The sequence below is a fragment of the Priapulus caudatus genome, unplaced genomic scaffold (genome assembly GCF_000485595.1).
Source record: "Priapulus caudatus unplaced genomic scaffold, Priapulus_caudatus-5.0.1 Scaffold7, whole genome shotgun sequence".
Lineage (NCBI taxonomy): Eukaryota > Metazoa > Priapulida > Priapulimorpha > Priapulimorphida > Priapulidae > Priapulus > Priapulus caudatus.
Genome location: NW_014577068.1, coordinates 191,479 through 204,497, shown reverse-complemented (window position 1 = coordinate 204,497; position 13,019 = coordinate 191,479). Strand labels below are relative to the sequence as shown.

Genomic DNA, 13,019 nt, shown 5'->3' with positions numbered 1-13,019 from the left:
TGTGATAACTTCAACATGGTGGGTTGTCCTCCTACTCTATACAAGCTATTAACTCATGCTGTGATAACTTCAACATGGTGGGTTGCCCTCCTACTCTATACAAGCTATTAACTCATGCTGTGATAACTTCAACATGGTGGGTTGTCCTCCTACTCTATACAAGCTATTAACTCACGCTGTGATAACTTCAACATGGTGGGTTGTCCTGCTACTCTATACAAGCTATTAACTCACGCTGTGATAACTTCAACATGGTGGGTTGTCCTCCTACTCTATACAAGCTATTAACTCATGCTGTGATAACTTCAACATGGTGGGTTGTCCCTCCTACTCTATACAAGCTATTAACTCATGCTGTGATAACTTCAACATGGTGGGTTGCCCTCCTACTCTATACAAGCTATTAACTCATGCTGTGATAACTTCAACATGGTGGGTTGTCCTCCTACTCTATACAAGCTATTCACTCATGCTGTGATAACTTCAACATGGTGGGTTGTCCTCCTCCTACTCTATACAAGCTATTACCTCATGCTGTGATAACTTCAACATCGTGAGTTGCCCTCCTACTCTATGCTAGCTATTCATTCATGCTGTGATAACTTCAACATGGTGGGTTGTTCCTCCTACTCTATACAAGCTATTCACTCATGCTGTGATAACTTCAACATGGTGGGTTGCCCTCCTACTCTATACAAGCTATTAAAGGGATCCTTTACTCTAGGTTCTAGGGTTATTTTCAGTTAATTTAGGTTAAAATCATGCTACATAAAAAGTGTCATGGTTCAATCACCATTGCACTTTTGTAATTAGCCCTCAGTCTATAACGTGCAAAATATGTTGGGAAATGCACAACTTTTTCAGGGTGGCAGCACGGTCGCGGGTGTCAATGGCGCCGTTACAATTTCGTAGCGTTGATGTATAATTAATTATAACAATTAAATTAGGTATCTGGTAACAACTACGTGTGGGTATAGACGATTTGTTATACAGTAAGTACAGTTGTATGCAGTAAAATCCTAGAGTCTAGTATCCCTTTAACTCATGCTGTGATAACTTCAACATTGTGGGTTGCCCCTTTTTCTCTATACAAGCTATTTACTCGTGCTGTAATAACTTCAACATCGTGGGTTGCCCCTCTTACTCTATACAAGTTATTTACTCGTGCTGTAATAACTTCAACATGGTTGGTTGCCCCCTCCCCCTCTTCTATACAAGCTCAACATGGTGGGTTGCCCCCTCCTCTATAAAAACTTCACTCACGCTGTGATAACCATGAGATGTTATGTTTCATACGAACCTGACGCTGTTCTCTGAACATTGCTGTGGTTCTTGGCACGTTGTTCTCTGAACGTTGCTGTGGTTCTTGGCTTCACAGCCTGCGCTAGAAAAGAAGACGCTGCGCTGCCTGGAGGCGATTCACCACACGCAGAGCGGCCCCCTGGTGGCGTTGCTGATTGATCGCATGCTTGCGACGCACCACCTGTCAATAGCCAGGATGTGCGACACGGTGACCTGCCGACGACTGGAGATGCTGCTGGCAGATACACCTCGGGTAAGCCTATTGCTTTATAATTACTTGCTGTGTAATCGTTGCTTAACACATTTACTGCGGCTACAACCACTTACACTCTACATGAAGCAAATACGGGTGTGATGGTAGTTTAACATATTTATTGCTGGTTACATTACAGGAATACATTACATTACAGAGGGAATGGCAGCTCTGCTGAGAACAAACAGCGGGGAATACATTACATTACAGAGGGAATGACAGCTCTGCTGAGAGAGAGAGGCGACAACATTAAACTACCATCACACCCATAGTACAACCACTTACACTCTACATGAAGCAAACCCATGTTACAATCACTTACACTCTACACAGCTGCTCCTGACAGTTCTGCTGGGAGAGAGCGTTAAACTTAAACTACCATCACGCGCTCTCTCCCAGCAGAACTGTCAGGAGCAGCTGTGTAGAGTGTAAGTGATTGTAACATGGGCGTGATGGTAGTTTAACGCTCTCTCCCAGCAGAACTGTCAGGAGCAGCTGCCGCTCGACGACCTTGAGAAGCTCATTGACACGATGAAGCAGAGGGCGCTAGCGCGGCGGCACGTGCGTCTCACGACGCTGCTGGGTCGCGTGCGGGACTCGCTAGCGCCGGCCGCGCCGCGCACGCTGCTCTCGCCCGAGCGCTCGCACCCGCTCGCGTTGAGCGCGGCCGCTCACGTGCGCGACATCGCCGTCAACAAGGACTGGCTGCTGTCGATCACGTGGGAGCAGTGCTGCCGCGCGGATGCGGCGCCGGCGGGATGCGCGAAGCTACTCGCGAACCTCGACTATGCCGACCAGCTCGCGACGATGAAGGCGAAGGGCTTCAACGCGGCGGTGCTGCGCGCGTGCGTCGCACTCGGCCTCCGCAAGACCGTCGACGCGCTGTACGGCGCGCGCGACGCGATGTCGCCGAGCGAGCAGGTGGCGCCGCCGCTGCCGCTGCCCGGACTCCCCGAGCAGCGCGAGCATCCGCTCTACAGGGCGTCGCGAGTGTCACTGATGCAGGTAACCGTGAGGGTTGATCGATATACTTACGGCCGATTGGTTGCCGTGGAGGGTCGAATGAAGTGAGATGAATGATTAGGTTACTTGTCGTTTATTAAAATGGTTATCAATATTATTTTGCTGATCAACATGTTAATGCATTAATTAATATTTATTCATGATTGATGATTAATTATGATAAAGAAAAATTTACATCGGTACATATGTAGTCATTGTTCAATATCCTTAATGCATTTGTGAAAAGTGCGTCTTACAAATGAAACGGCACTGAACAAATTTTCCGATGAGAATACGTGTTGGTTGCAACTCACAATTTACTTTCAGCATATAAGTGGGATCGTGGCGGGTCTGCCTACGCCCCATCAAGCGCCAAACTTCCTACAGACGCTGGCATCGGGGAAGCACGGTCGCTTTCTCAGCAAGCTGGAGAGCTTTCTGTGCGAACAGCCGATGTGGAGCTTCATGTTCAGCCTGGCTCCGGCACTCACCAGCTTCCTGGAGTCACACGAGGCGTTGCCGTGGCAACTAAATCTAGGCCAGGAAGCCATGTGCGACATCTGCAGATTTGGAGTTCTGATGTTGGAGGTTCGAATTTAATTACACAACTGATATTTATAATAGCTATAATTATTATTATGAAACGCAGGTTCTGGCTGTGTATACCTTCAAACTGGATTAATATTTATGGAATCTGAAGTATAGCATAATATAGTATCATCGTTTATAAGTTGACCAAGTATATATTATAAACTCCTGATCTGGTGAATGTAAGAGTATTTTAATTGACTTATTATAATTTCTTATTAATCTATCGTTTGGTATACCTGCAACACTTTCCTGCAAATTATTTTATATCAGTATAAATATTTTATAATAGGCAGAGCAATCTGTCACCCAATAAACAACTACAAAATACAATTCCCAAACGAAAATGTTCATTTATAAATGTTCCCTGATTCCTACTGCTACCTCAATATATAGCATAACAAACTGATGATCTCTATGCCAACATTTTCTTAGGAACCAATTAACATATATAATCATATACTAAAAATATTAACGATGATGATAATAATAATATATTAATATTATTATTATAGAAATGTGTAAGCTTAGCTAATCGTACACTGCCACTGCTACAGGCGGTACAGTGGAAGTATTCGACGGAGCGCGTAGTCACGGCCAGTGAGCTGCAGTCGGCACTTGACTGCTTTGCCGTGATCATATGCGACAGCAGGCTGTTTGGCATTCTCAACCGCGAGCAGGCAGCGCCACCTATGGAGAGCAACGTCACGCTGATTCTGTCCGCCGTTAGTTGTGTGCAGCACATCCTCAGTAAGGCGAGGAACATACAGGAGGCACCATCAGGCCAGGTAGGAGCTAGACCTGTTTACTACAATCATGTTGCAGGCAGGGTTGGGGCACATGTCACAGTCCCTGTAAAATGCATTGCTCTCTCTACGGTGGGGAGGTGCACATGACATGGGACATCTGATGCACATCTCCTATAGGACATATCGCAGTTTGAGGGAGAGCGAGTTGAAGAATAGCAATCCTACGGGTGCTTTACTCTTATTGGAGTGCAATAGTTTGAGGAGTAATTAATTGAAGTCCTGTGAGATGCATCACAGTCCTGGTTGTGAATCATAGGCCTATAGGATATATATATCACAATCCTGAAGTGGTAGGTGAGATCCAAATGTTTTCATGTGTGCACCCCTTGATGTCTATCTTCAGTGGCGTGTAGTAATAGTAGGTTATGCTTGCTCTTACGGTCATCTAGAACATATAGCGCCCAGCAAGCACACTCACTTTTTTTTCGAAGGTGTTGTTAGTGAAGCCTCACTGTGTTGTTATTGTTCAGGTGACGGAGGCATGTGACACCTCCACTGTGATAGCCTGCCAACAGATCACTGAGCTGATGCAGTGGATAGAAGCGCAGTACTGCCAGAGCAAGCAGACTTCCACGCCTCCGCTACCTGAATACCTAGTCCAGCCGATGATCACCATCATCACAGGTATTCCGCTCACCTCTCCTGTATATAGCAGGTATACCTGTGATTAGTTTCACCTGCAGATGACACATTATAGACATGCAATTGAAGCCATGCCTAAAAGACTACCACTTTCAACTGCTGTGACACTTTCACTTAAAGGAAAGCTGCTGGACATGAGTCTTGTTTTTCTAATAAATTTTTCTTTAGCCTAATGAACTTTTTTGAAGAGTTTTTGCTCTGAGCTTTGATTTATTTGTGTGTCAAGGTCTTTATGTACCATATGGTTAAAATGTTGGATTTAATGCCAAAATAACGGCAAACTCGGATAACATGCAGGAGAAGTCCGATACTGAGGAATATGCTTCTTTACTGTACTTCAGCTAGCAATAGAGACACCACGATAGCAATATGATTAGCAGGAATAATTTGTTAATAAATAACTGTTAATTTGTAATGACTAATAACGATCAATAGTTGTAAATAAGCATTAGAACAACAGCATTATAATAAATATTGTACTGTTATAACAACGTTAAAGAAGGCAACATTTCTCTCTGTCGGTAACGAGGATAATGTGGGTCCCCCTTCTCCCCTCTACAGGTCTGGCGCGACTGTCGTTGCTCACGAGCCACGCCCGCCTCCCGCCGCTCGCGCGCACGATGGGCTGGGTGCCCGTGACCTCCGACCCCTCGCAGCCACCGCTGCCGACCGAGTTTCTGCAGGAGCGCGACGTGCTGCGACAGTTTGTGCTGCGTGCGAACGCGCTCGGCTTCACCTCCCGCCAGCAGTTCGAGGAGCTATGGGTGACACTACTCGCCGTCCTCGGCGCCTCGCAGGAAGAGGTCGTCACTATCGGCGGCGTCGGCGGACAGCACGAGGAGATGGAGCGCGTGCACGTCAGCTGCCTCGTAGTGCAGGGCCTCACTGCGCTGCTCATGCAGGCGCTGCTGCGGCCGCGGCCGGGAAACCCGATCGGCGGTCAGTTTCTGCACGCGCAGCGTGACAAGCCGCCCGCGTTTCTGCAGACGAGGTGAGGGCTTCCTGCTTCTATCAGCCTCCGTACGTGAATCGCTAGTGCGAAATCCCACAAGCTCGACTGTTATCGTTCTTACTGTTATGCTTGAGTGTTTTCTTATCAGAATCAGGCTTCACTTGTCGCCTGCCTTGTGTTGTTAGGCATAGGGGGTGATAGTCAACAATGGTTTCTCTTTTTATTGTCTTTGTCTTTGTGTTATGATGCACATTATATACATGTATATTTGGTTACATAGCAAATGTCTTATCAACTTTTTATGATTATGGCATCCTACGCTTTAATAGCAAATTAATAGAGCATAATAATAATAATAATAACAATAATATTAATGATGACAATAATAAAGTATGGATGAGTAATATATAGTATAACTATAGCATGAGTTAGCTAAACCAGTGTACTCTGACTGGTTGTCTGATATCTTCCACCGTTCTGTGCTGCATAGCACCTAATCTGTGCTGTGTATCTACAGGACAGGGAAGAGGCTGACGAAGGTACGCGGGATCATACAGATGGAGATAGAGAGCCTGGCCGGTAGCAGCCGCTGCGAGCGCCCGCCGGGGGAGATGTATGAGAAGATACATGCTTACAACATTGAGAGAGAAGACGATTCCTCCAAATACACTCTAGGCCAAGTATGTTGCATGTTGTATGTTACATTATAGGTACGAGATTAATTCTCCCATTTAAGTACGTGAACGTGTGGGATTCTTGTCTTCCTCCAGTCCTCTTACTATAACAACCCGATGTTTTGCAATCAGTTGATTAGTGGTCCTGAGTGGCCCACTTATTAATTTGGATGTTGCACCTGCATGCACTCATACACCTTATATAACCTGTGTGTGTCGTAAATTCAGCTGTAGCCTGTGGTAAACTAACTGTCCGGGGAAAAACAAACAGAAGCGGTTTGTAAAAGGACGCAGATTTTCGTAGACCTCGATATCTTGATGCCTTAATGTTGGCTGATTAGCTGTGCTTGAAATCTTTTGGGTCTCCCCTTAAAAACAGTTGCAACATTAAAAACAGTTGCAGTGCATTGCAGTCACAATATAGGTCATACGCAGCATTGACAGAATGCGATGCACTGCGTTGTCCAATCATGCAGGAAGCATGCACAAAAATTCAGCTGTACCCCCTGTATCCAACAACTATCCGGGGCGAAAACAAACAGAAACAGTTCATGGAAAGATGCCGGTCTGGTATCTAAGGCCATAATAAAAGTATTGTTTGTTTGCCCTCACCCGACCGACGCGCCAAAAAGGCGGCCGACTCAAAAATGTTGTATTGATCTTTCCCATTCCTTTTTTTTTACAAATTGTATCACTGTACATTATACAAATCTGTAGGCAATACATTATATATGTATGTACCAAGCAAAACAAACATTCAACATAAAAGGTATCTCCACACAAGCACACCCGAGCATGTAGATACCATGCTGAATTTGTAAAAAGACCCCCTAAAAAAAAAGACGCCTACATACCTACCCAAACTTTTCAGTCTGGGTCAGGTGAGGGCAAACAAAGATTTTTTTAATTGTGGCCTAGGTTGCAAGCAGCAGTCGGTAAATGCGCCGTGCTGCGCCATTCGTTCGTTCACGCTGCATCGCTCGTTCGTTCACGCAGGTTTCCGTGGAGTCGATCTGGTCGCGCGCGGGCATGCTGGAGCAGGACAGCCAGCACGAGCGGCGCCACCTAGCCGCCGCCGACGTCGACGTCGACATTCACTCCTGCCTGCAGTTCCTGCTGGAGAATCTGTACTCGATGTGGATGAAGACAGGAGCTCTCGCTCACGTCGCACTGCTCACGGAGGCTGCATGCTCCGTACGACTATTACTATTACTATATGCCATTTGCTATTACTACAGAGCTGCCAACCCTTCTGATATCAGCGGAATTTGTGCGATTTTAGCCTGTAATTCTGCCATTACGATTCACTCACGTTTTGCTACGATTTTGGACCATTATAAGTAAAAAAAACATTCAATCGCGACAATGCCGCTCCTCTCGCCGGGTCGAAGAGCGTGAAAGCGGTTACTCACGTGGCGCGCTCGTGTAACGTCGGCGTCGGCGCATTGTGTTGTCGCCGCCCCGCGCCGTGGCACCTCTAAAGTTGGCCAATAAGCAGGCTAGTAGGCTGCTGGGGTTGCCCTACCTAGTTTGCCTCTTTGCCTCTCATATGAGTTCTATGCTGTTTATCAATCCTCCTCTGTCCTGCATAACAATTTTTTAATTAAATGCAAGTTGCTTTGGTGAGACTTTCCTGAAAGAAATATTTGCCCTTGCTGCCTCTCCAATATGACATGGTGCCCGCAAATTCTTGCCTTTAATTAATTCTTGCATTTATAGTAGTTACTAGTAGTTACTAGCATTAATTCTTGCTATTATTTAATAAATAATTTAAATTAGTTTTAATCTTAAATTAAATAATAATTTAAGATTTTTATTAACTTTAATGCTGTGCATCAAAGATTGTTAGTATATCGATCCCTGCAGTTGTGTTGAGTCGACGTTGTGCGGTGTATTGGCAGGTGGTGGTACTCTCCGACATCTTCACGGAGCAGTCACAGTTTGAGTGGATGTTGGAGGTGTTTCTCGACTTGCATAAGACGCACCCGGGTGAGGACGAGATCCTAGTGCAGTACCTACTAGTCGGAATCTGCAAGGCAATCAGCGTCATTGGACTGGTACGTCGCTGTATTCTCGTCTACTGCTATATGCTATACTGCTGCCTCTTCAGCTATTTGTTTTCTAACTATAACTATACTATTACTACAGAGCTGCAAATCCTTTCGATTTCGGTGGAATTTGTACGATTTTTTAGCCTGTGATTGTGCCATTACGATTCACTCACATTTTACTACCATTTTGGACCATTATGAGTAGAAAATAATCTTGATGTAAAAACTGCCTGGAGAATTGTTGCCACTGCTGCCACGCGAGTGGCCGTTTAACAGGAAGTTAATATAATATATACTTCCAACAAGGAATGTGCTGTGAATGTCACATTTGCACGTCAGCAGGTGATAAGCTCTCAACATGGTCTTTCTATACATTGTCTATATATGTGTTCTGAAAATCGAAAAACACACCTGCCAAGTAACTACGACTAGCTAACGTGTTTGTGTGTGTTTCATGTACAGGACTCAGCGCTGCAGGAGCGCGTTAGTAAGCTGCTGGAGCAGTCTATGCGCAGCACTCACATGCCGACCCGCGTCGCAGCCTACCACGGCGTGCTCTACATACTCGAGTCGAACCAGGCCGACTTCTCAGCGACCGTGATGCCGGCGGTGACCGAGAGCCTGCAAAAGCAACTCACCTGCCTCACAACGTAGGTACTTACCTGTACCTGTACCTGTGCCTTACCTCACCTGCACCTTACCTGCACCTTATCTCACCTGTACCTTACCTGCACCTTACCTCACCTGCATCTTACCTTACCTGCACCTTACCTGCACCTTACCTTACCTGTACCTCACCTGCACCTTACCTTACCTTACCTTACCTGTACCTTACCTGTACCTTACCTTACCTGTACCTCACCTGCACCTTACCTGACCTGTACCTCACCTGCACCTTACCTTACCTTACCTTACCTGCACCTTACCTGTACCTTACCTTACCTGTACCTTACCTGCACCTTACCTTACTTGTACCTTACCTGTACCTTACCTGCACCTTACCTTACTTGTACCTTACCTGTACCTTACCTGTAACTTACCTGTACCTTACCTGTACCTTACTTGTATCTGTACCTTAGCATCTTAAGTATAAACTCGGTTTTCGCACGTGCGTTGCAGGGGTGCGGTCTATGGCGAGAAGTACGTGCTCGTCATGTGGGCGGCCGTCTTCTACATCCTCGAGAACTACCAGGAGGACCTGCGTGAGATGGACTTCAGCTCGCGCATGCTGCAGCTGTGCGTGAGCGTCGCGTCGGCGAGCGAGGACCGCACCCCGCTCGCCGTCTACCTCGCCATCTTCCACGGACTCGAGCGTCTCGCCCTGACCGGCGCTGTCGGCACACACGAGCGCGACCTGGTGGTCAAACTCGCCGTCGATCGGTGAGTGTGGACACGTGGTGCGACCTGGTGGTGAAGCCGGTTGTTGATCGGTGGGTGGGTACGTGCTGCGACCTGGTGGTGATGCTAGCCATCGATTGGCAAACAGAAAGTATTTGTGATATGTTGTGTGTGTTCACTAGTGACTACCTTGGTAATGTTACCAGACGTATACACACCAAGTTTACACATTTGCTGTATGTATCGTGCTCTTGTATATGTCATTCTGCTGCAAATAGCATTAAATGTACAAATCACCCTCTCTGATACATTTAGGCTGCGGGTGTTTCTAGATGCAGAATGTGTTACTTCATGTGCATAATGCTCCTATCTGTTACCATTCCACATACTCTTAGTAACCTTTGTGGCCATGGTAGTGATTGCGTGCTGTAGGCGGGGTGCTATGGTGATGCTATGGGGTGCTGATGTCTGATTGTAGCATGCTGCATGTTTAGGCTGAAGGCGCACAGTCCAGTGCGGGTTCTAGCTGGCCTGGGGCTGCTACTCAGCTGTATGTACTCTGAGGGTCGCGTGGTGCTGGACTCCTACAGTACGGACAGCAGTGACATGGACCCCGCGTCACCGGTGCTTGAGATCAGAGATCCGGAGCACCTCATCGTGGCCATGGAACGACTCACGATGCTGTTTGACAGGTTACTGCCTTCTACCACTTCACTACCATTCGTGCAGTTTTTTATACGCCGCCAACGAAGTTAGGGGGGGGGGGTATACTGGAATCATCTTGTCTGTCTGTCTGTCTGTCTGTCTGTCTGTTTGTCCGACACCAACCTTGTTTTAAGATGGTTTCATTTGAAAGAAAGAGTAGGTTAATTAAAAAAAAAATTATTTAGTATCTCTTTTTTTAAGATCATTTCATGGTGAGTGCATTTCGTAGCTGTCGTCTGGCTCTATGGCAGGAGTGGCAGTAGATTGGTTGTTTTTAGTGAGGGTGTGATTAAAAAAATAATATCACATAAACTATATTTATTTATAGATATATTAATTGTTATATATTATTTTTATTAATATATTATTATATATAATAAATTTTATACTAGGAGAACTTCAGGGGTTCTAAAGAATCCCTAAGTTATAGTGGTTGAAAAGGCAGATTTCATGTGATGAAACTTTTAGGGATGGATATGTTAGTCCCATTGAGGTATAAATTTATACTAATGACCTCTCATATTTATTTGTCTTATTTTATGGAGCTTGAAATGTATTTTGACTGATTTATATAAATACATATGCATCCGTCTTTGTTCATTGCCAGGTATAGTTAATACATTGTGTTGTGAAGATTGCGCTCTGAATTAAATCAATTTTATTACTCAAATAGCGTTCACTTCAAAAGAAATGTGTCATTAACACCTTTTACATGTCTTGCAGAATCAGAAAGGGCTATCCATTTGAGGCTGAAGTAGTCAGCAAGATTTTGCCACATTTTCTGGCCGATTTCTTCCCTACCCAGGATGCAATGAACAAAGTGATAGGAGAGTTTTTGTCAAGTCAGCAGCCTCATCCACAGCTCATCGTTGGAGTCTTGTTCAAGGTGTGTGTGTGCTCACATTCTTATGTGCGTATGCAGGCATGTGTGTGATCGCATTCTTATGTGCGTATGCAGGCATGTGTGTGATCGCATTCTTATGTGCGTATGCAGGCATGTGTGTGAGTGGTTGTCTGGCATCGTGTGTGACGGTTGTGTGCATTTGTTGTTGATGTCACAACACAGATCAGTATACTAGCTGACTGTTTTTAAGTGTAATAATAATAATAATAATAATATAAGTGATTTTTAATTGATAACAAGCCATGCATGCAATTAGTTAGTGAAACGCATAAAAAACCTAATGTATCGTAAACCTAAAACTTGCATCTTTTCTTACAGGTATTTAACAACTTGATTCAGAAGGGTCAAAATGACCTTGTCAAGGACTGGGTCATGCTCTCCCTTTCTAACTTCACACAGCGGACACCCATCGCCATGGCGACGTGGAGCTTGACATGTTTCTTCATCAGTGCTTCACCAAATCGGTGGCTCAGGGCTCTGTATCCTTTTGTATGTGTGTATTTGGAATCTTCCTGATGTTTTAGTATTCTGTTATTCTTTATTGTTTAATGAAATATAGATAAACATATAATAATAGGTACATAAATTTGTAAAGGTAACATATATAACACGAAGACATAATAATGATCATGTTAGTTTTGCTATAATCATACTCAATTCAATTCATTTAATTCAATTAATTCATCTAGCTATACAATCAAGAATGTAGACGGAGATTGATCTAAGGTAGTTTTCAATTAAAAACTTTTCATAATACTTACATAATAGGTGCGTTCACACTGGCGCGAATTAGCGGGCTGCAAAACCCGGTTTTTGCAGCCCGCTCGAAAAACTGAGCTTTTTACAAGTGTGAACGCAATTAGCTCACTAAATCGCGCTCAAAATAGCGCGCTGGAAAGAACACTTCCGACTGCACTAATTTGGAATCAGCGCGCTTATATGCACCGCTGCGTGATATTTGCACCGCGGCGATTAGCGAGATATTCGCCTGTGTGAACAACGACACAATTAGCTCACTATTATCTCCGCTATTAGCGGGCTGAGCAGCGCGGTTTTTCTTGTGTGTGAACGCGCCTAATGAGAATGAGTAATTAAACTTCAGGCTTGTTCACGAGCTGTTAGGAGTTAATTTCTTGAGTGAACATGTAGTTCCGAATAGAGTAACCGCGATCGCCATGGCTTCGGCCATCAGCGTGGATCGCTATCGTTTGCTTCCTGACCTCTGTGCTCGCAGCTTCCCACATGTGCAGAGCAGGATGGGATTAATGGACATGGTGGACAGACGATTCTTCTGCGTGGCAGCGTTGGACTTTCGCAGTCAGGTCAGCATCTCTCCGTATATCTCCCACATATACTCTCCGCATATACTCTGCATATATCTCCCACATATACTCTCCGCATATACTCTGCATATACGCTCCATATATCTCCTGCATAACTCCGCATATTCTCTGCATATACTCTCCACATATACTCTCCTCATATACTCTCCATATATCTCCCGCATAACTCTCTGCATATACTCTGCATATACGCTCCATATATCTCCTGCATAACTCCGCATATTCTCTGCATATACTCTCCACATATACTCTCCTCATATACTCTCAATATATCTCCCGCATAACTCTCTGCATATACTCTGCATATACGCTCCATATATCTCCTGCATAACTCCGCATATTCTCTGCATATACTCTCCACATATACTCTCCTCATATACTCTCCATATATCTCCCGCATAACTCTCTGCATATACTCTGCATATAGTCCTGCATATACTCTCTGCATATACTCTG

The 13,019-nt window shown here is 45.0% G+C and overlaps 1 protein-coding gene across 1 annotated transcript in view; it reads left to right on the top strand.

Moving 5' to 3' along the window:
- The window catches only part of LOC106805659 (huntingtin-like), a 61,270-nt gene that overhangs the window by 39,604 nt on the left and 8,647 nt on the right, over nt 1–13,019 (top strand). The window contains exons 38-53 of the mRNA XM_014807352.1: nt 223–254; nt 1,379–1,555; nt 2,033–2,560; nt 2,885–3,145; nt 3,703–3,933; nt 4,425–4,578; nt 5,158–5,587; nt 6,066–6,228; nt 7,219–7,416; nt 8,124–8,279; nt 8,736–8,923; nt 9,393–9,653; nt 10,106–10,303; nt 11,040–11,202; nt 11,539–11,699; nt 12,455–12,542. Of these exons, the coding sequence (XP_014662838.1) occupies nt 223–254; nt 1,379–1,555; nt 2,033–2,560; nt 2,885–3,145; nt 3,703–3,933; nt 4,425–4,578; nt 5,158–5,587; nt 6,066–6,228; nt 7,219–7,416; nt 8,124–8,279; nt 8,736–8,923; nt 9,393–9,653; nt 10,106–10,303; nt 11,040–11,202; nt 11,539–11,699; nt 12,455–12,542 (3,389 nt within the window). The remainder of the gene's footprint in view (nt 1–222; nt 255–1,378; nt 1,556–2,032; nt 2,561–2,884; nt 3,146–3,702; nt 3,934–4,424; nt 4,579–5,157; nt 5,588–6,065; nt 6,229–7,218; nt 7,417–8,123; nt 8,280–8,735; nt 8,924–9,392; nt 9,654–10,105; nt 10,304–11,039; nt 11,203–11,538; nt 11,700–12,454; nt 12,543–13,019) is intronic.